At 43.2% G+C, this 24656-nt stretch overlaps 1 protein-coding gene across 3 annotated transcripts in view; it reads right to left on the bottom strand.

The window, feature by feature from the left end:
• The window catches only part of SETBP1 (SET binding protein 1), a 262079-nt gene that overhangs the window by 140699 nt on the left and 96724 nt on the right, over positions 1 to 24656 (bottom strand). For 2 of the 3 annotated variants that reach the window (XM_069880366.1, XM_069880364.1), the window contains one exon: positions 513 to 584. The exons of the other annotated variant lie outside the window; for it this stretch is intronic. In XM_069880366.1, coding sequence (XP_069736467.1) covers positions 513 to 584 — 72 coding nt within the window. The remainder of the gene's footprint in view (positions 1 to 512; positions 585 to 24656) is intronic. 3 annotated transcript variants of the gene reach the window in all.

The following is a 24656-nucleotide window of genomic DNA, read 5'->3' as shown; positions in this document are numbered from 1 at the left end:
AGCAACCTGGTGTAAGGGCAGTAGTACAGTAGTTTTTTCTTTCTGAACAAAGAGAAATAGATATTGTCATCTTAATAGCAGGCTCTAACTGCAGAGGAGATAAAGAGGAGAGCCTCAGAGTCAAAGGCAGTTCTAGGAGTTTCATTCTCATTATATCTCAATGGAGTGAAGCAAATAAATTGCACAAGGAGACATATGGAAGCTCACTACGCAAATGGCCTATTTAAGACTCTTACTTCCTAATTAGGTCCTGGTGTCAGGAGGTTGGTAACAATTATTCATACATATATCATTTGGATACAATACAAAGTGTTCTAAAACCCAAACCATAATAATGGCATGCATTAAAAAGGAGTCCTATTTAGCTTAATCTTTGCAGATTCTTTCACTTAGCTCTTGGAGTATCAGTTTCTGTGCGATGTACATCTTACATTTCATGTCTAACAGCGCAAGAAAGGATTTGGAAGGCAAAAAGAAAGAAACGAAAACTTGTCGTAACCTCTTATTCTTACCTTGTTCACAGATTTTGTCACTGGACTCTGCACAGGGAATCCACACTCTCTTCCCAGACTCTTCAGCTGACTCTGTGGTGTTTCCCAGAGCAAAAAGAAAAGAGAAAAACTTGATCGTGGGACTGTGCAAAAAAAGGTTACAAGCATTCAGTTTTTCTCTGCCCTTCTCCCTTTCAGTACACTGTTCTCCCTGGACAACAGCATCTACCAGCTAGAGCTTTCTGAGGTGAACCTGGTGGTAGGGTTCACCTTTGCCTCCACTCAGTTTTAAAAGGTACCCCAGGCTTCTCCCTAACCCATGCAAAAACACAGATTTCTCCTCCCAAGTAGCCCTGGAAAGCATGGCAGCACCATGAGGCCGTCACACCTTTCCCCAGGAGCTGTGGGGCACGCAATGAGCCATCATTGCAGAGAGTGGTGCCGTGGATTCCTATGACACCCCGCAGCAGAAAGGCTTGGGAAGAGTAGAAATGTGTTACAGGATGCCAGCCCTCCTGCTTTGTTTAAGGCTGCTGTGGTCTGAGCTACATTAGAGTCAGTTTTGTGACTAATTCAGTTGCTCTAAGTAACTTCATTCTCTGAAAGTTAACTGCATGGTTTTGAGACAGTGTTCTTCTGCTGTTGTTTAGCCTGGAGAAGAGGAGGCTGAAGGGAGACGTCATTGCTCTCTACAACTACCTGAAAGGAGGTTGTAGAGAGGAGGGTGCTGGCCTCTTCTCCCAAGTGACAGGCGACAGGACAAGAGGGAATGGCCTCAAGCTCCACCAGGGGAGGTTTAGGCTGGACGTTAGGAAAAGGTTTTTCATGGAAAGGGTCATTGGGCACTGGAACAGGCTGCCCAGGGAGGTAGTTGAGTCACCTTCCCTGGAGGTGTTTAAGGCACGGGTGGACGAGGTGCTAAGGGGAATGGTTTAGTGTTTGATAGGAATGGTTGGACTTGATAATCCCGTGAGTCTTTTCCAATCTGGTGGTGGTTCTATGATTCTGTGATTCTAAAAGTGATAACACAGGTCATCGGGATGCAAAAAGGCCAATGCTTATACTGAGACCTATAGCAACCAAGGCCATCACTGAGCTGATGGAAAAGGGCACCATGTATGAGGAGGGGTGGACAGGACAGGTAACCCTAAATTGATAAACAGACTCTTTCATCCCATATGGATCATACTTCGTATAAATTGAGAGATTATGAGGGTCTTGCCCTCTCCTCCCATGGCCAACACCCCATAAAGATGTCATTTGCTATTCCTCCTGATCCCAAATCCATGCATTCCTGAATCCAGTTCCTGAGGTCAGCTCCCTTCTAGACATGGATCCCTTCCCTTGTGTCTGCTCTAGCATATTTGCGGTGATGCAGTCATTGAAGGGTGGGGGCACGATCTCATATATTTGTATATATTTTATTGCATTATTATTATTGTTGTTCTTGTTGTTCTTGTTGTTGTTGTTAAAGCTGTAATTTTTGTTTCTAAACTGGCAAGTCTTTTTCCTCTCATTTCCCCTTCCTCTTTCCCTGGCAGTGGGGAGAAGGGATGTAGGAGCTAACTGCACAATTTTAGCTGCCAAAATTTAGCCAGGCCAGGGCTAAACCATGATAAATACTTAGAGCAGGGAGCTGAAGCCAATTACTACACTGCAAAACCATTTAGAACAGGGTAAGTGCTTTTGATTCAACATCGTGACTGAGGCAAACCTGTTCAGCCCTGTGCTTCTGCAGTTATGGTATGAAAATGAGATCTTCCTCTTCCCTTTTTCCCCTCCTGCCTCCTCTCCACTCTTTGTCCGCCTCTCAAGCCCTTCACACAAAGGTGAAATATTTTACATTTTCACCTGTGGTGATGGAGATCACAGAGTGTTTTCTTTGTTTTGCTTTTCACTGATTTTGCCCAAGGCATCCTTTTAAGCAGCAGCTTGTGCAAAGATAATAGGTGGCACGATTCTCTGTAACTGGAATCAGCAACAAATCAGCCATCTGCCACTCCAGGGGTCTGAGATTAACCCAGCTACTGGACCGTGACTGCAAAGCATTTGCACATTTAGATTACAGAAATGTGAGGTTACCAGTCCAAAAAAAATGAAAGACTGAGAGTAGGGAAGGAGTGAGGAGAAGGGGTGGAATATAGCCTTACTCTGGATTAACCCTTCTAGGCACAGGTCGTCTCCTAACAACTCCAAGCACACAATATTTCTCATTACAAAGAGTTAAAAGGATGAGGGATTTGAAGGAAGCAACTTGAGATTCATGAGACCTCCTGTTTCAGTGATACACATGCAAAGACATTTCTTTGATACAGGGAGAGATAAAAACAAAAGCATTCAGCTGCCTTATCAATGCCTTGCAATACTCTTTGGGAAGTATGACCAAGCTGCCCAGATGGCTTACTTGGACCACCTGGAAAGTATAAGGCTAACATTTTTGTCCCAAGATGGGCAAGTTCCCTTACTCCAGAGCATTGCCAAGATACTGAGGAACAGAAAGAGGTCTGCATTTTGAAATATAAAGGCTTAGGAATGGCTCTTCATTTGCTGTCCTCAGTTTACCTTCCTGAACAACAAACACCACATTACTGCTTTGCACACATGGATACTGTTGATCCACATCAATATTTGTCATCATCTCTATAAATCTGTTGGGAATTGTCATTTGGTAGCTGAAGTATTAGAAGGTTTAAGTCAGTTGTACGCATAAAATGGCTCCACATCTAAAAGTGTGAGCCATGCTCTGTGCAGGTGCATCGCTGTTCCTGACATTTGCTTTTGTAGGTTGGCATCCCATTGTTAGGGATCTCAGGTTAAAGAAAGGAGGTTGTAGCCAGAGGAAGAGTTGCAGCTGCAGTCAAAACGGTCAGCAAGGACTGGTGGGAAATTCATGCATGGCATGTGCCCTCGGTGAGGATGGTAGCTTAAATACACAGTTCACCTCATTGGTTGAAGGAGGCAACTGAAAAGCGAACAGCAAGCACATGTGTACATGCATACCCATGTATTTTTATGTATATATTTTATTAATGAAGAATAGATAGGATCTGGTGGAATATACAGTGGTGCACATCTTACTCCAAGTTACTTGGCCAACCCTCTTTCTTCATGCTGTTCAAGGTTTCCTGAGCCAAGCGCTACCTGCCCCTCTCTTGTGATAAAGAGAAAAGTGCAAGAAGAGACAGCAGCATCTCTTCTGTGAAATCTCAAGTTGAGCTACAGGAACTACACGGTCCAAGAAACAGCTCAGAGGAGGAGGAGTGAGAGATCATTTGCTGCAGACATCCTACTCAACACACCTGGTATCATCACATCAGGAATGAATGTACCTCCTATTACCACTAATTAGGACTGATCTTTTGATCATCTGCAAGGGAAAGACCATGTATCTGTGAGAAGCTGTGAGAAGAAGCGAGGAGAGCAGGCTGAAAACATATTTAAGTGTCCCTAAATTCCCCACTGTTTATGACAGTATTTCCAAAAGGTGTTGCTTGAGCAGAATTAAGTGTTCCAAAAGAAGCCCCACGTGTCTGAAATCAAAGCTGAGATTTGAAGTGGTTTGGATATATATACTAGGGCATGTTTTTCAGGTGAAAGACAGGTCACAGGGATCATCCCATGCCTGAGACTACAAACTGGGCTGAGCTAACAACCCAGCCACCCACAAGCTTCTGAGATGCAGCACGTTAATGAGCCTCTGCATGTGCTTTGGAAAGATATCCTTGAACTTGACCTGCTGGCTGGGTGAGTGCTAAAACGGCTGTTAAAACAGGATCTGGACTTGTTCTCAAACACAAAGGCAGGGGTTTTCTCTTTCTCCAATCTCAAATTTCTGTAAAGAAACTCAAAAAACAAATTTCTGCAAAGAAACCTAAAACTCCACATCCAAATGTGCACATGATCGAGGGAGAAGTATGTGTGTGTGATGATTGAATATCACAAGTATTGGACTACCATAAGAATGTTTGTGCTGGTAAAAAAATTTTCAAAGATTTTTTTAAAAAAATCAAACCCCCACATATATATTAAAAAAACCCACTTTCATGTACCTTCTCCTGATCTGTGAATGGAGGGATAAGGGGACCAACACAGTGAAAACCTTTTATTTCGGATAAAAATCAGAGCAAAACTCGAGCCCACCCCTTGCAAATTAATAAGCCTGAAAAATTGCTGTCAAAGTTTTAGCCCTACATGATTTTTTCTGTTTGTTTGTTTTATCCAGAGAGGCTTTACAGGAAGAGGCTTTTGCAACGGAAGCACTGACACTGCATTAACCAGCTCAGCTGAGCTGTGGAGCTGCCTGGAAGTTGCCTCATCCCCCAGCAAATGAGAAGCGAAGGGGAACACTGATGCAGGCAACACTGCACCTTGCAGAGATTTGTGTGTCCTACAAGTAACCTTGCATCAGGATATAGAGCAACGAGAGCAGACTTATGGGTACAGAGAGAGGGAGGAGGACAGCAAGGAGGAGGGGAAGGAGTGGCAAGATGAAAACAATCAGAAAACTCCCTAGGAATCGAGTCTTCTCTTCCTCCCTAGGAAAAAAAAAAAATCAAAATCCCTCCCCAATACGGAGATGGCAGGAGGGGACAAACACACTCACTTCTTCTGTGCTTGTAGTTTTTTCTGGTGACCGTTGTAACACACACAAATGGGCTAGAGACTGGCTTAGAAGCAAAGCCTTTCTGCCAGGACCTTGTCACAGTGCACCAGCCCTGGGCTTTAAGAAGCTGCCCTCCCTCTGTCCCCTTTCTGCCCCAGCTCCCCAGCAAGAGTTCCCCTCGTCTTTCTCAGAACCCCTAAATATCGCTGAGGGTGGATGGGGGAGAAAAGGACCACAGCTAAAAGGCAGAAGGGAAGCGGGGAGGCAGGAGAACACCCCCGAACCCGTCCAGTGGCCCCATGGCTGAGACATTCTCATTCTTGGCACGTTTCACTGCTCTCCAGCGCAGCTCAGATTCGAAATATTAGTGTGGCGCAGAGTGCCATTTTCGAGTCACTGCAGCTCCTTTTTGGCACCGTTTCAGCTTTTTGTCTTCCTTTCTCCTCCAAGCACCCAGCGGAGGGAGGAGGATAGAGAGGAAGAAAATAAAGCCCCACCGCTTCACTGCCGGGGCCATCAGACTCCAAACAGCATCCTCCGCCTCATCTGTGTCACCCTGCATCCTCCCAACCTGCTCCCATCTCTGAACCCACTCAGCAAACATAAATCTCTTCCCACCTCCACTGCAGACAGTTCACAGCCTCCCTTCCCCCTCCTGGCACCCCTTTTCATCACTCACTCCTTTGTACTCCTCGAAATTTTTCCAGCCAACCGTTACAACCTTCCACCTCCAGCCCCCCTTTCTCCTCCATCCCCAGCCTTCCCACCTCCTCCCCTCACATCAGCAAAACAAAATCACGCCGTGGTTGCCAATGCACTGGTATCTCCTCCAAGCAGAGAGCCGCTGCGCCCACAATATGCCTACCCAGTCTAACCCAGGTCGCAGCTGTCCAAGTGCAGGTGAGCTTTAGTACTCATGGGAGCACAGGCATATGCACTCACACACGCAAACACCTCTACACAAGGGTAGGACATACTCTGTCTGCATCCCTTGGCATTGCTACAAATACAAACTTCATGCAAGCCTGCATTTGGCAACCAAATTCCTCCTCCCGCTTGTGAGGCTGGGAGAAAAACAGAGGCTGAATAATGAGGGAGGGTGTATTTTTTTAAGCAACCCAAACATGGCACTAAGCGCTTCCACCAACAACTTCTCAGCCTGCTGTGCTGGCAACCAGCTGCCGGTTCCAGCCTGGCACCAGCTTTGATTTGTTTTTCTCTCCTTTTAAATGCCCTCCTTCCAAATATTTATTCCTTTTTTTTTTCTTTTTAGTTTTTAATTCCCTTTTTCCCTCTTAGATTGTCTGTAGAGGGGCTCCCTCTCTCACATGCATAAATCCAAAGCTGTATGTGCAGAAGGAGCACCAAAGGAAGCAAAACATGGTATGACACTCAGTGGATCAATAAAAGGGGAAAAAAACCCAAACAAGTACACACAACACATGTATGCCTTTCTCTGGGGAAGAAGGAGAGAGTGAAAGATGCCCTAAAAGCAGGCAACATGACCCTTGTTCATGCCAAGATGTGCAAGCCCCAATACCATCCACAAAGGAGGGAGGATGCAGGTTTTGTTAGGAGGAAGAGAAAAGATGAGGCAAAATACATGTTCTCTATTGAAAGGACCCAAGAGAGCTAACTTTCAGCCAGTGACTTCTCTCCAATTAAACTGGAGTTTGAAACACTGGCATATGCATGACGGAGATAAAGTGGTTTAAAATGCACCTCGACTGGTGCCTAGAGGAAAGAGATTTGGAGAAAAAAAGTAATCTTGATGCTGAAAATGGTATGAGAGAGGCATGGTTGCAGAACAGAAGATGCATTAAGGATTTTAGCACAGTGGCACAAAGGTATTAAGATGCAAGTCAAGTTGGAGACCCAGAGCAGGGAGTAGCCCCATAAGCAGCAGCTCCTCATGTCCATGGGGCTTCTTATAAGCCTGTTTGGACCCCTTTTTACCACTAAGACACATCAGGAGGGACTGCTGGGAAGCCATGGGAGTTAGAAAGTGGTGAAACAGATAGGCACTCACTGCGTCTCAGGTTCGATGCCACTGGTCCCTGCAGCGAGTCCCTCGAGAACCCTGGCAAAAGTGCCAGGAAGAGGCTGGTTCTTGCCAAACACACTCTGGCCACCGCAGAGAATAGCAAAGCAACCAGCTTGAAGCAGGGTTGCTGAGACAGATGAGGAGACAGACAAACAGCCAGCATGCTCGGGGTGGTACAGACAAAAAAGCAGTGTCCTGAGCAGCTGCCTGATATGTATCTTGGCAAAATCTCGTCTGGCTGTGGATGAAGCAGAAATCATAGGCTGGAATTGTGAACCCATCAGTTCATCTGACTTTTGCTTCCCTGGCCTGCAGATACAACACAGGATGGAAGTAGAGGGCTCAATGACCCTCTCTAGCTGCCAGGAGCCACATGGAGGAGCTGGTCCTTTGGCTGCCGCCAGCTGCTGCATGTGGAGCAGCTGATGAACAGGCGCTGAAGTGGACTTAAAATAAGCAGATGCCTTGCAGTGACTGCACTCATTAAGGGTTGTGTGCATTTGCATACTTAATCCGAGCCCCGGGACTGTGCCTTTAGGAGAACCTCTGTCACTGGGGATGTGTTCCGTGCACAAGGTCCATGTTGTTGATTTCTCCAGGCCCCTGCACCATGGCTGGGGATGGCTGAGTTGGATGAAACCTCCAGATCCCTTCTTCTGAGTTTTGGCTTCACTGTCCCAGGCCCTTTGCATAACAATGTCATCCAGCGCTGGCAATGATTCTTTCCAACCTCTGCTTTCAAAATCAGCTGGTGTCCATCTGAATCTTCTCTCCCAGCTGGTTTAAACATCTGTTTTCTCTCCTTGCTGTTTCTTAGGTTTAAGGTGGGTTTCTGTCTTTCCCTAAAGACATTAGGATCAAGTGCAAACTTGGCAAGACAGACTGGGTCCTTCACATGTGTCCATGGCAAAGCAGACCCTGAAACCTTGGTCAGAGGCTCCCACAGACAGCCATCCCCACCCAGAAGTATCATTGAATTAACTCGCAGATAGAAGCACTTTCAGAAACTTTCAGTCAAAAAGTGCTATAAATAAAAGATATTACAGACTAACAAGTTTTCAGTTGCAAACTGGAGTGGGAAAGAATATTTTAGCATCCTCTTTCTAAGGACAATAACTCTTGACAGACGTGATTGTTAGGTCATCAGAGCTGCAAACTTTACACACTAAGCAGCATATTGAGTCCACATGCTCCATCTCCAGTTTCAACAGCTCTAAAATCCACACTGGCCCAATGAGATATCCATCCAGTTGAGCTAGCATCTAAATATTATGTTGTCTTGAGGATTACAACAGAAAATACATACTCCACATTGATCTTTCCCAGGAAAAAAAACCCTCAAGACTTGGCCACTGTAACCTCACAATAGATGGTCCCTAAAGATTTTTATCAACTGGCTTCTGATTCTTCCCTTCCTGGAGTGAGCAAGCACTTTGTATCAATCTGTCTTGCTTTAGTGCAGTGACCCAGCTCTATTCTCTGCTGCTGAAAGCTCACATCCCAGCTGTGGGGTTAAACTTTTGCTGACGCTGTGCTGATTTCTGTCTCTGTCACTGCCAGGGAGGGCAGGGGGATGTTGTTTTTTTCCAGGGTGGAAAAAAAAGGAAACAATCATGAAGAACACAGAAGAGATGTGGCAAAGAAGAAGAGGGAGTAATGCCATCCTGAGGTGTGTGTTGAGGTTAAGGAGAGAAAATCCTTTGGGTATCATGGCACACTTCTCCATGTTCTTCCTTTCCTTCACAGAGGAGAAAATCTTGCTCAGGAGGAGATTAAGATGTTACAGGCAAGAAAAGCTTTTAGGATGCCTTAAAGATCTCGTTTGTGTGCACAAGTGCACAGGGAGAGATGCAGAGGAGGAAATCACTGTTAGGGTGAACTGCAAAAGGTTGGGTGTTTTGTTTTGGATAAAGATCCTTGCATGCAGATACTTATCTAAAGCCCTCAGCCTTTCAGCAGGGCTGGAAATGTCTTAAGAACATCCTCTTCTTGCATGATTTCCAGTATCTCTCAGAGCAGTCTCCCATGCCAAAACCACTATGAAAACAGCTTTTTCTTTTTTCTTCTTCTTCTTCTTCTATGCAGTGTCTTGGCTCTTCTGCTTCTGGTTCCAAACAAAACCTAAAACTGCAAAGTCTTTGACTTGAATTTTGAACTGTGCCTATTTAACTTCAGCACGCTCTGGTTCTCATGACTACATACATGTGAGGGATATCGGGAAAAATGAAGCTGTAATTCTATGGAAAACTTTAAAAGAAATGAAAATTCCCCAGAAATTGACAGAAAAAACAAGCTGGCTTCCCTAAGAGAGGTCTACAAGTCTTGATTTCTCACACGCTAAGCCAACTACTTATCTGAAATCTTACTTATAGATAATATGTAAGATAACAGCATGTCCTGTTCAAATGAGCCTGTTAGCCTTGGAGGTTCTTAGTGAAGAGTATTTAATCAATAAATGAAATCGGGACTTCTAAGAGAGTCTTGTTCCCTCACCCAATCTTGAAACTCAACAGATCTCCAGGAGCCTTAACTTGACAGAGAAGAAAGAAAGAAAACAGATTTAATATGACCCATTGCCTTCAAGGTTTTTTTTAAATCAGAGTGTAATTGAGGTAAAATAGCTTAGGGATAGTGATGTTGGGATGAAAGTAGTATGTTTAAGTGTACGCCACTCTTGTGAGACCTCATCTGGAGTACTGCACTCAGTTCTGGAGCCCTCAGTACACGAAGGACGTGGATCTGTAGGAGCAGGTCCAGAGGAGACTACAAAGATGATCTGAGGACTGGGGCAGCTCCCATATGAGGACAGGCTGACAGAGTTGGACTTGTCCAGCCTGAAGAAGAGAGGGCTCTGGGGAGATCTTATAGCAGCGTTCCAGTACTTATTGGGGACCTACAGGAAAGACAAAAAAGGGACTTTTGATCACGGAGTTTCCAGCAGTCCTGGCTGACTGGGGAAGTTCAACTGGACTGGAGGCTGATGTTGTGCCCATCTACAATAAGGGCCACAAGGAGGATCCAAGGAAAAACAGACCTGTCAGTCTGACCTCAGTGCCAGGGAAAGTCATGGAGCAGGTGATCTTGAGTGCTGTCATGAAGCACATGCAAGAGAACCGGGTGATCAGGCCCAGTCAACATGGGTTCACAAAAGGCAGGTCTTGCCAGACTAACCTGATCGCCTTCTATGACAAAGTGACTCGGCTGCTGGATGAGGGGAAGGCTGTGGATGTATCTTCTTGAACTTCAGTAAAGCCTTTGACACAGTTTCTCACAGCATTCTGCTTCGGAAACTGTCAGCCTCTGGCCTGGACAGGCGCACACTCTCCTGGGTGGAAAACTGGTTGGCTGGAGGGCCCAGAGAGTGGTGGGAAATAGTGTGAAATCCAGCTGGAGGCCAGTGACAAGTGAGGTTCCCCAGGGCTCGGTGCTGGGTCCAGCCCTGTTCAATGTCTTTATATATGACCTGGATAAAGGCATTGAGGGCACCCTTAGTAAGTTTGCAGATGACACTAAACTGAGTGGAAGCGTCGATGTGCTGGAGGGTAGGGAGGCTCTGCAAAGGGATCTGAACAGGCTGGATCCATGGGCTGAGACCAATGGCAGGAGGTTTACAAGGCCAAATGCCGGGTCCTGCACTTGGGGCACAACAACCCTATGCAGTGCTACAGACTAGGAGAAGTCTGCCTGGAGGAGAGGGACCTGGGGGTGTTGGTTAACAGCGACTGAACATGAGCCAGCAGTGGCCCAGGTGGCCAAGAAGGCCAATGGCATCTTGGCTTGGATCAGAAACGGCGTGGCCAGCAGGTCCAGGGAGGTTATTTTCTCTCTGTACTCGGCACTGGTGAGACCGCTCCTCGAATCCTGTGTTCAGTTCTGGGCCCCTCACCACAAGAAGGATGTTGAGGCTCTGGAGCGAGTCCAGAGAAGAGCAACAAAGCTGGTGAAGGGGCTGGAGAACAGGCCTTATGAGGAACGGCTGAGAGAGCTGGGGTTGTTTAGCGTAGAGAAGAGGAGGCTGAGGGGAGACCTCATTGCTCTCTATAACTACCTGAAAGGAGGTTGTAGAGAGGAGGGTGCTGGCCTCTTGTCCCAAGTGTCAGGGGACAGGACAAGAGGGAATGGCCTCAAGCTCCACCAGTGGTGGTTCAGGCTGGATATCAAAAAAAAAATTCTTCACAGAAAGGGTCATTGGGCACTGGCAGAGGCTGCCCAGGGAGGTGGTTGAGTTATCATCCCTGGAGGTGTTTAAAAGATGGGTGGATGAGTTGCTGAGGGACATGGTTTAGTGGCTGATAGGAACGGTTGGACTCGATGATCCTGGGGGTCTTTTCCAACCCAGTGATTCTGTGATTCTGAGTGTAGGTATAGGATGAGGGGCAATAGTTTTAAGAAGAAAGAGGGGAGATTTAGATCAGACATTCGGAAGAAATATTTTCATGAGGATGATGAGGCACTGGAACAAGATGCCCAGAGAAGTCTTGGAAGCCTCATTGCTGGAGGTGTTTTAGACCATGCTGGATAAGCAACCTGATCCAGTGAGAGGTGTCTTTGCCCATGGCAGAGGTGTTGGAACTGGATGATCTTTAAGGTCTCTTCCAAACGAAAGCCTTCTACGATTCAGTGGTCCTCTGAAAAACAAGGTGGCTGTAGGGCTAGTTTTGATCTCTGGCTATATTTACACCACGTTATCTCAAGTAACTTTGTGTAAGTGTGTAAGACAGATCAGAATCAGGCCAGTGTGTTTTTAAGAATGTTGCCAGGTAACCTATGTCCCTGAAATACCTTGTGAAAGTTAAAGCACATACATTCACTTAACGTGTATTGTAGTAAAGATTGAATATTTTGCTGTTAAAGATTGGATGATCTTAGAAAATTTCTAGTGGTAATTTTTTTGTGCCTTTCCTATAACTTATCAATTACACAAGCAATGACCTTCTAGTCATTCAAGAGGTTTGGAGCCCAAGATTCAGGTCTTTAGCTGGTACAAGTCAGAATAACTCAAACCACGTCAACAAAAAACAATGGAAAAAGAGAGTGGAAAAGATGTGAACTGTGAGTTTATAGTAAAAGGTTTCCAAAACAAAGGCACAGCATTCTATACAGCATAGTACATGCTGTCTAAGTAATTTCTCACTGAAGCTGATGGCACTTTGTGTGGGTGACCAATACAGGTACAGGAGGCCTAAGTCCATTTGCATCCTCATGTGTGGGTCAGGGGTAGCTCCATTACACCTGTCACATGCTGTGCTCTTTGCAAAATTTGTTCATTGTGTCCTGCTAAATGGTGCAGGAAGCTGATAATTTTTGTCAAAACTTGGCTCTTGTGCAGCTTCTTAGTTTAGATAATGGGAGGGAGGCACGACTTTAAGTTTTGGCTTGAAAGAAAGTAAAAAATCTGGACCCTTTCACAAGTACTGAATGGTTGAGAAATCTGGCTCTGAGCTTTTTTGAAAAAGTGACTCAATCTATCTAGTTATTTCACCATTCTCTGCTTATAACTAACATATGGATTGATATTTATTTGCAGGAAATGCTGGCGAGAAATGAGGGTTCCCATTCACTCGTATTGTTTACCGCTCCCCTGAGATCACAGGCTTCAGTGACAATGGAGCAGAACACTTCACAGGTGCACAGTTTAGAAGCCAAAACGGGTTGTAAATCAGAGCAGAGGAATAAAGAACTGGAACAATGCTTGTTTCTAGAAGCGACCATTGGAAAGGGATGTTGACCAAGTTCATTTCACAGGTCCAATCTCCTAACTATAAGCTTGCTTACGCTGTAAGGTCTCAAAGATAGTTTTCAGGTTGGAAATCCAAGGATCATATCAATAGTTTGCCAGAAATTGCACAGGGGGTGAACTTGTTCCTGGTATACATTATCAGTTCAAAACCAGGAATTCTGATACCCTTTCGGACAGATGGCTAGTCCTGTTACTTCTTATGTTAGATTTCCCATTGAGCCTGAAAGCAAATCCACATTCAAGCTGAAAGTAAACAACCTGCGAATTCAAAAGGCATTAACTCAAACTGCCAAATCGTTTGCTGTGTATGCTGCAGATGTCAAACAGACAGTTTCCCACAGCCCTGAGCCTAGACACATAACTAAGTTACACAGCAAAATCTTCCACTCAGACCAAAAATACATCCTGTGCAAAACTCACTCTTGTCGCTGGTGTTTCAAGGGCTGGAGCCTCAGCTGGAGTGAATTAATTTAGTTTCTCCAATTTGAATAGGGCTACATCAAGGATTGCACCCTTTGGAGGCCAAGTGAGAAATGGATAGCCACTACTCTTATAACAGTGTGGTCTGAGAAAAAAATAAAATGTGGCATATTTTGAAGACTGAAAGAGCACTAAGTAACTTTCTATTTCTATGATTAATTTCTGAAGAAACATATTAGAGAGATAGGTCCTAGACAATCAGGCTATGCAAAAGAATGCATGTAAACAATACAACTTATAAATCAAACAGCACAAGTTACCTGATTTATTTCAATTCCTGATACCTTTCCAAATTCCAGCAAGAAGTTAACTAGGAATCCAAGCACAGAATCACTGTGGTATTGCAGAAAGTTCAGAGAGGAAAAAGGACTGAATAAACCAGTCTGTTTTTCTCCAGCCAAGGCTGAATGAAGAGGACAAATCCCAAGAAACTAAACCATACAAACAAAAAAACCCACCCATACACTTTGAAATGCTCTGAATATTAATACCATGGTGTGCTCCTTGGCTGGAAAGATGTGCAAGACTTTTTTTCTAATATATTTTGATGTAAATAATACAGCATCAGTGAAGTCATATTCTGTAAATCAGGATTCATTCAACCTAAAGTAACGTAAATGCAAGGTATATATTCAGGAATGATTACACTAATTAAGTCTATGATTTATTCTTTTGTACAGGAGGCCCAGCTCACAGACTTGGACATGACTTGATTTTCCCCAAAGCAGACTGGAGCTAGATATTGTACAAATACAAAAGACTGGAGATTTTTAAGATAGCAATAGGAAATCAAATCAATAAACTGTTTCACTTAAAGCCACTAGACTAATGCAACATTAGAAAATTCACCTCCTTTCTTCTCCAGCTATCCTTATTTTCACTTTATAATACAGTGTAAGCTGACAATTAGTAATACTTTTTCTGTTTATAGAGTCTTCCATCTGAGGATCTAGAAACACTTTGTAAACACTAATGAATTAAGCTTCTTAACACCTCCTGTGAGACAGATACTACTATCTCATTTGCACAGCTCAAAGAAGAGGTGCAGGTTTGCTGATGGTCAGAGCCAGCCAGCAGCAGAACTGGGAAGGAAGCCTAGACTCTGAACCTCACCTTCAGCTCAATAACACAAGGCTTTCAATGAATGTGGAGGTGTGCCTGGTAACTTCTGAACCTTACAATTGTCTCTCAGGACTGTCAGTGTGCCCTGTTGCCTGACAGGCTGAAAACAGAGGGTTGAAATTCCACCCACAGAGAGAACTTAAGTCCCACTTACTGCTGGACAGAAACACCATGGATTTGCCATCCATCCCCACCTGAAACAACCACTCACAACTATGATTCTTTGACACTGCAAACAGGAGACAGAACTAAGAATCTAGTAGTCCTTACTCGGTTTTCAATAATAACATCAACTCTGGACAAAACAATGCAAATGTCCTGGAGGGATTTTTTGTTTGTTTGTTTTCTTTACATCTTTAATTGCCCTTATTTTTTTTCTCAAATAGAGGAAAGCTATAATATTCAAGCCTGCTTGCAAGCCAGGATGACAAGAGCAACTTAAAGGATCTTTAAAGAAAGCCTAAAGGTTTTGCTTCCAACACTATCAGGAATGCTTAGATCCTAGGCAAGCCTTAGAACAAGATAGGCTTTGACAAGACAAGTATTTTTTTTCCAAAGCACAGCCTTGTTGATTTAAGAGCAACTAATGTCTGGTACCTATTTGAAGCATTTTTCCACGTATCCCTTCTCCAAATGCATGGCAATCGGACAATTTCCATGATGACTCTTCTGTCTAAAAATACATGCCTCCCCCTCTTTCCAATTTATCACCAAGCCAGTCAGCCTGTTTATTGCTGAAGTTTTGCCCATTTAATAGTGCACTTAGGAAAGCTTAATACAAACATCGAACAATTCATCGCTGTCACAGAAATAAAAGCCTTAGAAATCATTCATCTAAGCAGGAGTCAAGAGCAAGAGTCTCTTATTTAGAGATCAGTCAATAAGAAGCAGTGTTATGGAAGCTATTCTAAACAGACCAGATTTTTAAATCTTTCTTTTTAAACACCTCTTTGGTTCCATGGATTGAAACTGAGGAGAATTGCAAACAAAATATTTGGTTTTGCTTTCAAAATTTCTTGGTGACCTTAAATCCCAGAAAATGGGCACTACAGAACAGACAGACATTTGACATATTCAGCGTGTTGATTTGTGAACTATTAGCAGATTGCTGTTTGCCTAAAAATATGTATTTGAAATTCTTTTCTGAAGACTCTTCTTGATCTCTTCCCAGTTCATAAGCTGTTAAATATCTGTACGACACAGTGATGTTTGTCTCCTGAACAGAAGGACATTACGATCCCTAGAAGCAGGTTTCCAGCGGGAATATTAAAGGCACTATTCAGGAATATTCTCCAGTATTTGAAACCTTCACAAGCACTCCCGTTTGCAAACATGTTTGCTGGAATATTTGTCAAGAGCAAATAAGATGGGATGGTGGGGGAAAGTGTACAAAGTCTAACCGAGCATATAAAAGCCCAACAGCTAATGAATACTTGTGGAAAATGGTATTTCCTCAGCTACAGATGCTAATTAGGTAAGCCTATAAAGCTAAAACTCTTTGCTGCCTACCTCCTCATGTAGACCAGAATTTAACACCACTTCTATGGCTCTTTTTATCATGTTCATCCCCATTACATCTGCTGGATCCAGAAACAGTTTTTAAAAAATTCTCTGTGTGTTTCAAATAAGTGAGGTTATGAACAACTTGACAGAGGCCCAGAAAAACACTTCATATAAGCAGCTTTATGGCTAACACCTTTCTACTGTCTCTGGTTATAAAAGACATAAAACAGACATGAATATATGTGCAGATTGGTTAATATATTTTATTGTTCAATACTGAATCATCATAGTATTACATAGTACTATGGAACCTCTCTCCTCCTTTTTCAGTGATAGAAGAGCTTTTGGATTGGGTCTTTTTCTATCAACAAGGCCAGCAGGTACCCAAAGAAACACAGCAAGCTCATGTTGCTGCAGGACATTGGCTCAAGAGCATATGGCCACGGAAGGGAGGAGAGGAGTTGCAAGGAAAGCCAGTGGACATCCTCAGTTCTACATGTCTGGGTGACTGAGGGTGGTGAATTAAGGATGCTGAGCCAAAGCAAAGGCACGCAGGTGAGTAGGGGTTCATGGTCGAGAAAATCAGCTCTTACTAAGTGCAAACTAAGGCATTGAAAGCCAACATTTTCAGTTAAAAACAACCAAAGGGACCATTTTCAGTGCACAGCAGCTGGACACAGCACGAGGTTAACATGACCTTGTCCACTGAAAAACCCATGTGGGGTGATAGTTTGTTTTTCTTCTCCAATGAGCTGTATTTTACACACTCTGGATTAAATTTCAGTCCTAAAGAGAAACTCTATTCTAAATGGGACTGCTCTGAACCTCCTTTGCTACACTATTGATGATAATTACAAGACAGGTTAGTCTGTGGTCAGAGCCAAGCTGAACCTGGACTCCTCAAAATGTTGTTGTAATGTCAAGGCTCACCATAGAATCACAGAATCATAGAACAGTCAGGGTGTGAAGGGATCTTAAAGATCATCTAGCTCCAACCCCCCTGCCACGGGCAGGAACCTCCTACTAGATCAGGCTGCCCAAGGCCCCATCCCACCTGGCCTTGAACACCTCTTGTAACTCACCACTGTATCTGTTCTCCATTGTCACCTGACTAACACTGAGCCTCTCCACATATTTTCTGAGCCGAACTTTACTGTACATTATCTTTGCTCTGCTCTGCATGCAGCAAGCTCACTCAGTAATGAAAAAGACTTGTTCTCTTTTCTTTAAACCTGCAAAACCTAGTTCACTACAAATAGCTTTTTATTTCACAAATTCTGATATTAACTGAATGTATCATTCCTTTAGTTTCTTTCTCCTGGAAGTTAAGGGAGAGCTATGGACCATCTTGAATTTTTACAGACTGTCCACCCTGGTCATGCATTGCTAAACTTGGTACTGTATAATGCATGACTTACCTGCAAAGACATTGCAGGAGTAATGAAATAAGCAGATGCTCCATCAGCAGGCTTTTAAAACATTGGTATTGCAATCTGAGATGCAGTCAGCCATTACATGCATATGCCCCTTATTTATGGAGCTGATAAAGGCTCTATGTCAGGAGCAGTCAAGCTGCTTTTTTATTTTCTGCCTTTCTTCACATTAAAGAAAGTTGCCGTTTGGTTATTTTATTCTCATGCAAGCTCCAGATTTGAGAGGAACAGCAGGGTTTACCTCCCGGCTCATTTATTAAAAATTAAAGTCTAGAAAAAAAACAGACAACTACATCCAAACAAATCACCAAGGAGTCCCTGTAGTGATTCCTCTCCTCCTAATACAGATGATGTCTGAAATAGGTGGATGTCACTGGGGTTACCTATCTCTCTTCACTAGAAATAGGGAGAAATGCTAGAAAGGGATTCCAGGACAACTAGCCCAGCTGCAGATGAGAAGACCACTCATGCCCACACCACCAGAGTCACACACATTCAGTCACACACAGTTTCAATTTTGTATACTTTTCTGTCATCGGTGTTGTTCTAGGTAATTTCATGACAGCAACGAGCACACTTTCCCCCGAACTCCATTCCAAGCACCAGTGGTAGATAAGAAAACATGGGAAGGCTGGTGTGGATCAAAGGGAAGAATGGTGTTAACAGCCACCATATGAGGAGCATTTTGCACTGTACATACAATAGCGTTGCTCAGCTGCATGAGCAGTGAAGCTCTGAAGTCACTGGCTCTGGCTCAGCGGAGGATTTTGGTTCACACTCAACTCTGTGTTTAATCATTAGTACACCACCCAAAGGTTCACAGCAAAACAGATGATGGGACATAGAGAAGCTCTTCTTCTTAATGCTGAAAAAGAAAACTGCTGCTTGCTGACTGACAGCTCCCCAGCCAGCTTATGTGCATCTAATTACAGAGCCACAACCCAAATCAAAATGCCCTGTTGCAGCTGGTGTCTCGCTTAATCCATTCATAACACGAGCTAATTAGCATTGATGTTTTTGGGCTAGTTTATTCTGAATGCGGTCAAGTCCCAGGCTTTCAGCTTAGTTGCTAGGACCCATTGAGGATCCTGGGAGAGGCTGTTTTTCTGCCTAGAAGGCATTTTCTGGCCTGCTGATGGCTCAGGAGTGAGTTCAGGGTAAGATTGCATGCTGGACTAAAAGGAACACAGGCATATAAGCAGTGCTGCTAAGCTGTACTTGCTACTATACCCTACCTCCATGCAAAAGAGTTTGTAGCAAAATAAAGGTATTTCATAGTTTTTTTCCTGTCTGAATTAAAATTCAGATGGGGAAGGGAGGTGGAAGAAGGAAAAAAAGAATAAGTAAAGAGGAAAAAAAACAAACATGAGAACAGAGAGAAGTCAAGGAATGATTCTGTACTTTATGTTATTCTTTGTGAGCAGAACTGAGAAAACAGGGCAGTTACAAGGGCTTTGAATTTCCTTTTCAACCTATGGGATTAGAGGATGAGAGCAAGTGCTAATAGGAATTTTGCCCATGGCAGAAAATCAGGATCCTAAATCTTCATTGCTGGAAATCACAAGAATCCCTAGCAATGATCTCTAACCGCTGCACTTGGAAATTGGTGATATAAGGAATTGCCACTTGGCAGCAAACCTACTTTCCACTCCTTCAGTGCACCACAATTTTGGTTTAATTTGTAACAGGATGCAAGGGTAAATGAACTGACAACAGAGCTATCAGCTATTCTGTTGGTAACACTTGGAGCAATAGTTTCGATTTGACTAGACACAGCTGTCCACTGCACGGAACGACCTTTAGCCCCATCCTTGGTGAAATTCAATTCTCTCCATGTCTGAGTCTGTCCACAGGGACTTGAGTAGTGGAGCTGCCAGAATAATCAGTGCATTGCTTAATGACAAGCACTTCAATGAGCAACGTGGTTGTGCATTGTCAGAAATGGAGCTCACAGCTCCAGAGAAAGGTGGGAGAGCCTCCTTGTTATTCAAAAGGAAATAAAGCGGTTGTATAGGAGCAAATGAGGATGCATGCCGCCACCTTTGCTTGATGAGCATCACCAATGTGTTTGGCACTGTGTGCGTGTATGTAAACACGGAGTTCTCTCATGTGTTTGTCAGCAAATATGCATTTTTATTAGATTTGCCTCTCAAAAAAAAGCCTGGGATTTTGCTGTTGCTCTGCATTATACCACTGTGAAATATAATTTCTGTTTATATGTCTGAATGTACATACATACCATATGGTGATGCTTATACAGCCATCCAGATGTATATCATCTAACATATGTATACATATGTATAGATATACACACTTTTGGTGTGTTTATTATATTGGCCACTGCAATAAGAAAGATGTTTGGACTGCAAGCGTCAAAAAAAATAGGAACTCAATTTTACAGCTATTTGTGCAAATGTATTTCTGTTTGAATGGATGTCTCTCTAGCAGCATGACCAAAGCACTCTCTTACACATGATAGGAAAGGCACATCACCACGTATCAGCACATATGTGCCCTAGCTCACATTATGGCTGGACCCACAGCGACGAACCCAATAATTTCTAAATCTTCCTCTGGTTGATTCAGCAACCAGAACACATAAAACAGAAATTATGTTGGGTCCAAAAGTGGATTAATTCTTTTCTTAATCAAGGATTATGGGAGATATGCACTGCTTTGACTAGTAAGACTTCCTACAACCACTGCTAGTAGGGGACTGCAAGGAGTAAGACACCAGCTCCACCTGCCCCACAAGTCCCCAAGGATTTGTCTCTTTGCTATTTCTGCTTTGACAAACAGTGGCTTCAGCTTTGTGGAAGATTCGTGTTCAGTTATTATTCTGACCTGCTGCCAACATTTTCCTGAGAAACACAAGCGAGAAATGGGGAATGGCAATCTTGCACAGCTAATAACTCAGCCAGAACAGAGGGGAGTTTCATGGGAGAAGGGAGAGGCATGTCTTCGGACACAAAGCTTTTGTCTCTGCCAAAATTCAAAGTGTCTCTTTCAAGCAAGAGAGATATTAAAGCTTCTTTTTAAAATAAATAAATAAGCAACAAGAACCTTTGATAACAGAAAACATTAGAAGTGTAAAACCATTGGTCTTCACAGATGAGAAAACAAGGTGGTCTCCAAAACTTGGTGAAATTATGCTACAGTGGAGCACAATAAATAACCCAAGTCAGTGCCACCAGCCCCTTCAGTTGCCCTTAATGGTAAGGTCCTCCCTTGCACTTGCCCTGTGCTGATGGGTTCACTGTCTTCATTGCTGACATCCATACTCCACTTGCTTTTCCTTCACTCTGTTTTTCATTTTTTAACCTGTAACTTCTGTTGGCTCCGTGTACTCACAGAAATATGCCCAGCTAACACATATTTTTTTTTTTTACTCTCTCCCATCTCTCCAAATACCTGAATAATTCAGAAGCCAATATTTAGGATGGCTGCATAGTAGCAACAGTAGGATAGTATCACCTCTTCAGCTAGTTCAGAAGAATACAGCACCTTGCTGGGAACTTGGATGAAGTTGTATGAAGGAGCTCAGTGTAGATTTTCTGGATGCTTGGCAGAAATGTTATTCCAGTTCTTAAGCATGTACTGCTTTATTTTAACATAAATCCAAGTATTGTTGGTTCAAAGTCCTCAGTTAGTAATGCAAAAATAAGACAAATTGAAACATCCATAAGAAATACACCCTCATTTGCAGCAAGAAGACAACAGGTACTCAACTCAAAATATATGGGTTTTTTTCCATATATAAGCAAAATTTTAATTTCCTTATTCCATTATCACTATTTTCCCTCTTTAGCTAAACCCAAAGAGGCAAAGTAGAAAATACAAAAATCTGAAAAATAACTGTCAGAGGTACATAAACCAAACTCCTCATGAACCACTTGTGTTTTTGTGCTCTGCTATCAAATCCATTTATGAAGCTTGAAATATTGTATTTCTGCAGATCCTGCTAAAACAACACATAACAGAATAAATAGAAAGTCCCTCAGTAATACAGAAAAAAAATCTTTTCTGCAGCACTGAGAACTAGAACATTAAACTGATCCCTAGATAAACAAGGCCTTCCTGGAACAGGCCATTGGAAAAAGCAAAGTAGTACTAAAACTGGAAGGTATTTACCATCACACCAAGATGGAAGGGCATTCCCCAAGTCTCCTGCCATTCTCAGTGGTCTAAAATTCTTCCTAGCAAGTCCACAATGTGCAACTGTACAGAGTGCCATGTCTGTATACCAGAAAAGTTTTACCAACAATGTAAAACATAGGAGACTCCAGAAAAATGGGTTAAGTAGGCAGGCATTGTTGTCTCTGTCACTACTGCAGAGGTAGCAAGAAAGGAAAAATAATGCTATTTAGATAGATGGATGGATAGATAGATGGATAGATAGATAGATAGACAGACAGAGAAAAAGACAGATAGCAGGGAAAAGATTAAACACGATTGCAGTGACAGCAGAGAAAGAACATGATGACAAGACATCAGCAACTCTGTTCCTCTCTAGACGCTCAAATCCAATAGGGCTGGTCTCTACCATCATCCAGTTCCTTAAACTCTGGCTCAAACTCAACAGTCATGGAAAGAATTCAAGGCCATGGTGACAGTCATGCTGCTTGGGGGGAAGCACTACTCTACTTTCCAGCTCATCACATTCACCAAAAGCCCACAACTCCAGCTAAACAATAGCTAAAGTTTTTCAGAAATGACTCTACCATTCTTGAGAGCTAGAAACCTGCACTCATTTACTCACAAGCAGGGAACTCTGCCAGCAGCCTCACAACCTGCAGATTTTGATTGCATTAATTTGTTCCGAAGTGGGTTTTCCTCTTGAGCCTGGAGTAGAAGGCAATTAATTAAGACCCATTTCTTCCCCCTTATTGGATTAAAACAAATTAGATGGCAGCAGTAGGACAATCTTGCCTGGGATAGGGATTCTTGGAGGAGCAGGGCTTTCTCTCTCCACTGCATGGGAAACTGATCCTATTACTTTATTCAGCTGAGCTTGGATTTTCTCTAAAAGAGACCATATGTGTTAGTCCACAAGCCTGGGAAGTCCCACTGCCATTTCCCAGGTGCAGAAGACCCACCGCAAACCGGTGTGAAGAAACACACCTTCTGCTCAGCCGCTTCCACTACAGCTAATGAACATTGTGCTGGGAATCAACTGAAAACAGCCTCACGTACAGAAAACTCATCCTCAGTCTGTGTTTGACTGCCACATTAAGTCATCAAAAGCAAGCAGCATTCGTTCAAAACCAATACCCTTCTCATCAGTGAAGAAGGGAAGACAGGGTATTATAGGACAGTCCTTTGGGATGCCACATCCTCCTCAAAATACCCCCAATATGTGGTCCCTGGCCCAGCGAGAAAGAGCCACAGCTTAGCAAATAAATGTTGAGAAATTTATAAGAAATTAGAGCTAGGCAAATCAATCAGTTAAGTAAGAACACCAATGTAAATTGAATTTGATCCACTCTTCAGAAGGATTAGAAGAAAGAAAAGGAGTTGTACATATTTCAGCCCCTCTGACAACATATTCTACTGTATTCTCATATTTCCCAGCTAGAAAGCAAACCAAAGACCTTCCAACTCATCTAGGTTCCTAATTCTGCCCAGATTATTACTTAATTAAAATAATACTTTAACCCAAATGCATTACACAGCTTCCAAACACCTTATGCATAATCTGGAAGTTCGGCTCTGTCCCCTCAGCAGCAATTTAACCTGCTTAAGGAAGAAACCAGAGGAAATCCTCTGCCAATGCCTACTACTTGCAGAGGTAACACACTAAGCTAGAGAACCATGTTCAAGATCAACCCATCAGTGCAAAGAGAGCCTTTACCCTGGCAGTGTCACAAATGCCTTTGCTGTAGAAGACTCTACCCTGGGGGAAACAGCTAAGACGGTGAAACGCTGCTCATCTGTTTAAAAGTGATGTATAGAAAAGTGAAAACAACAACAACAACAAAAATATCCTCCTTCTAATTGAAAACAGTACTAGTTAATGGTTTTTAAGGTAAGCGTGTGTATTTTTCTTAGGGAAGGGGAAGAAATGGATCACTGTAACCAACAACACCCCAAAGGACTATAAATCAAACAGCATCCAGCTGTTGGTATCAAATATAACTCCTTTTGTACTACATCAAAAAGCTTTAATTAACAATTAATTTATTCAAGTGAAAAAAAAAATTCCCTTGCACCAAATAATTGTATTATAACTTGGGGACTAGGCTGTATATTTCCCCACTCTCTAAAGCATGACAGGAGAGGAAATTGAGCCTTTAGAGAACAGCTAAGTAGAAAAATGGATCAAAGATTCAGAGGGCTTGTTGATTGGCTTTTTGAGTCAGCAGAGACCAAACCAACCCATTTAATGGAAAAAGCCACACTGCAAAGTCTGTTTGCTCTAGGATCTACTTTTAATAAGAATGCTTATAAAGATAAATGGCATCAGCTTGCACCAGGCATGGTGCAGACAGGTGTTGCACAAGCCTCCCTGTGTGGATGTGTCAATTCTGCTCCACACCTCTGCTTTGTCAGCCTTGGACAAGTCCTGCAGAGCAGATTGCCAAGTGAGGTTTCAGCCGCCCAGGGCTTATGGCAGAGCAGCCAGGTATATGCAAGGCAGCCAACAGCAACCTCTGAATATGCTTGATTGGGACCTAAACCACACTTGAACCCCAAATGGTTAGGCTGGTAAATCAATTCCTTCCTTCCCCTTGTGCTGAGAAGCGTGTACTGGAGCAGCACAGAGCTTGCATGCACCCAACATTACTATTCTTCCACAATGCAAGAGCCCAAACACAAGCATCCCAATACTCCAGAAATAGGATGGCGACTGAAGCCACATGGCACAACCTGAGTCCTGTCCTCAGCTGCTGCCAGCCTTACTAAGGCAGGAATTTGAGAAAGAGATGTTTCTTTTTTTTTTTTTTCCCCTTCCATAACTTTGTGCTAGCAATGACTAACTAATCTCTGGTGGGGCAAGGTAAGTGCCATTATCCTGCTTTAATGGCTAATGAAGCTGAGGCAGAGTAAGTAGTTTACTGGTTGTCTCGTCTTCAGGGCCCCATCACGCATGTTTTACTGTTCCTCCGAGTGCAGTGAAGTTTCCCATTAATGCTGCCATTGATTACAGTGTACAATCTTCGGGGCAGGGACTGTGATTTTCTTTTCATTTGCTTAATGAAAAGCACACTGCCTTTTAATTCCTCTGGATTCAGTTGCCTAG

Source organism: Phaenicophaeus curvirostris, chromosome Z, assembly GCF_032191515.1.
Source record: "Phaenicophaeus curvirostris isolate KB17595 chromosome Z, BPBGC_Pcur_1.0, whole genome shotgun sequence".
NCBI lineage: Eukaryota > Metazoa > Chordata > Aves > Cuculiformes > Cuculidae > Phaenicophaeus > Phaenicophaeus curvirostris.
Note: the sequence above shows the minus strand (reverse complement) of the source record. Positions and strands in the feature narration are given on the sequence as shown.